Source organism: Lipotes vexillifer, unplaced genomic scaffold (genome assembly GCF_000442215.2).
Source record: "Lipotes vexillifer unplaced genomic scaffold, Lipotes_vexillifer_v1.1 scaffold408, whole genome shotgun sequence".
Lineage (NCBI taxonomy): Eukaryota > Metazoa > Chordata > Mammalia > Artiodactyla > Lipotidae > Lipotes > Lipotes vexillifer.
The window spans coordinates 2,517,887-2,520,032 of record NW_006787469.1 but is presented as its reverse complement, the minus strand read 5'-3'; the positions used below and the strand labels follow the sequence as shown (position 1 = coordinate 2,520,032).

Genomic DNA, 2,146 nt, shown 5'->3' with positions numbered 1-2,146 from the left:
CAGCCAGTCCAGAGACTTCAGGTTCCCTTCCTGGGAGCAGCCAGTGCTGACTGTCCTGCTGGGCCAGCCCAGCAGTCTTACCTCCCTGAAGGAGGGGCCCCAAGTTGTTCCTCTCACCTGCCCAGGAGAATCCCTGGCCTATGGCAACACACACATCTTCAGGCTCCGGGAGGACCGGAGGCTGGGAAGCAGCAGACACAGCGGAGACAGAGGTGCAGGGCAAAGTGTGGTTTCCCCTTCCCTGCAGACGGGCCGGCGTCAGGGCGCCAGGCTGAGAGCAGCTGGCGGAAGCAGAAGTCTATCCGTTCCCTCCCAGAGGCCCCTGGGAGGAGAGCCTGCAGTTCTCCCTTGGGGTCCAGGAGCCTTTCGTGGCCACCCCACAGCAGCTGGGGGAGAGCAGCGCATCCCAGGGACAGGGCCGGGGCCAGGTGGAGAAGGGCGAGGATTCCAGTCCAGGCGTCCGGCTGGGACTGGAATGGGCTGTCTGTGCTGGGAGTAGGGGCCTGGCTCACCTCTGCTGCTGGCCCTGCCTCAGCTCTGGGACACCTTTCCTCCCACTGCCCAGACCGGGAGCAACACACCCTTCTCTTCTTGGGGGCTTTGGGGAAAGACAGACCCAGACCCAGAGAAATTTCCTCCTATGACCATCCAGGCAGCCATTGTCTCCCCACATCCAGACACGGAGCTGCCCCAGCAGCCCAGGGACACAGACTGGGAGCACACACCCTCCCGCCCAGGTTTGTTTATCTGGCTAGTTGTGTCAGCTGCCCGGCCAAGCCACACAGGCGCCTGAGTCCTGGCAGACATAAACCAAGCCAGCCCCCCTCCCACCCTGGCAAAGCCCCAAGCGGGGCGGCCGCCATCCTGCAGCCCTCCGCCCAGCCCCACTCACATCATCCCATCTGATGAAGCGCTCCCCTTGGCTCAGATAGGCCTTCACCCCGGGGGGTTGCAGGACAGGGTTAAGCAGAGACATAGTGCCAAGCGTCCGTCTTAGGAGAGGCTGGGCAGGCACAGAGCGCAGGAGGGGAGGAAGGCGGGCGGGGGTGGGGGGGAGACTAGCTGGGCTCACATGGCACCCGCCCCAGCTAGTCCGGAAGTCTGGGCGCACTTACAGCCCACGGGGGGCAGTAGCTGGGTGCAGAGCTGAGTGCTTCAGCCAGAGGCCCATCTGCCTTTTAAATCAACCTCGTCCCGCCCACCCGCAGTGGGGGGCTGTGGTCACTGCTCCTGCCCACGGAGGCCGGGCTCCCCTCCGCAAAGCCCGCCCCCCCTCACCCGGTGCCTCAGCACTTCCTGCTCAGGGCTTCCTTCTCTGTGCTGCTCAAGAAGCAGGTCCCGAGGCCTGGGCACCCCAGAGCAGGGGCCTCTCCATCCCAGGGGTCATCCCTGGTCAGATGTGGGAAGGGGCCAGCTGGGGATATGCCCAGGTGGACACTGAGGGGGGCGAGCAAGGAGCTCACGAGGGGAAGGGACCCCACAGAGGTGGGGTCCAGAGCACAGGGGTCACTCTCAGAGGCCGAGGAGCCTGGGACCACCCTGGAGGTGGGAGTTGAGGGAGAAGCAGGGTCCAGCTGGGACTGAGCATTTTGAATAAGCAAAGTCTGCTGAACACCCAGCCTCTCCTTCTCGGTGCTTCCTCCCCATGAAAATGAGGTGCAAGTGAGGCAATCATGCCCCTCACCCGCATCACACATGACTCCCCCCTCTTGGCCCTCCGGACCTGGACGAGGCCTGAAACCTCACTGACCAGCCACCACTCCACACACCGCTGCTTCAAATACCCCTCAGCCACCAGCCTCCACCGTGCTGTCCTGCCAGGCTCCCTCCTCTGCCCTGTGCCGGGGCCTGTGGGAGAGAACGCTTGGGGCAGGAGGGCTGCTCCCAGGGGCCTCAGCTCGCAGTGCTGCTCAGGGATCATGGCCCTAACTCTGCTCCGGCCCAGGGCCCGGCCCGGGAGCTCAGTCACAGCCCAGTCCAGCCTAGCCCACTTCCTCTTGCCTAATCTGCTCTCATCACCCTTCTTAACCCAGCTGGGGGAGCTGGGAGCTCTGCCCCGGACTTCCTTCCCCTCTCAGGGCCCGGCTGTCTGTTCCAGTTCCGACCGTGGACACTTGTGCCACCCCCTGACAACAACAGGACCCTC

General features: G+C 64.4%; 1 protein-coding gene across 1 annotated transcript in view; it reads right to left on the bottom strand.

Annotated features, from left to right (window-relative positions):
• Positions 1–982, bottom strand: part of PLCB2 (phospholipase C beta 2) — a 25,789-nt gene extending 24,807 nt beyond the window's left edge. Inside the window, exon 1 of the mRNA XM_007460205.1 lies at positions 893–982. Within this exon, the coding sequence (XP_007460267.1) occupies positions 893–976 (84 nt within the window). The 5' untranslated portion in view covers positions 977–982. The remainder of the gene's footprint in view (positions 1–892) is intronic.
• Positions 983–2,146: the final 1,164 nt, after the last annotated feature.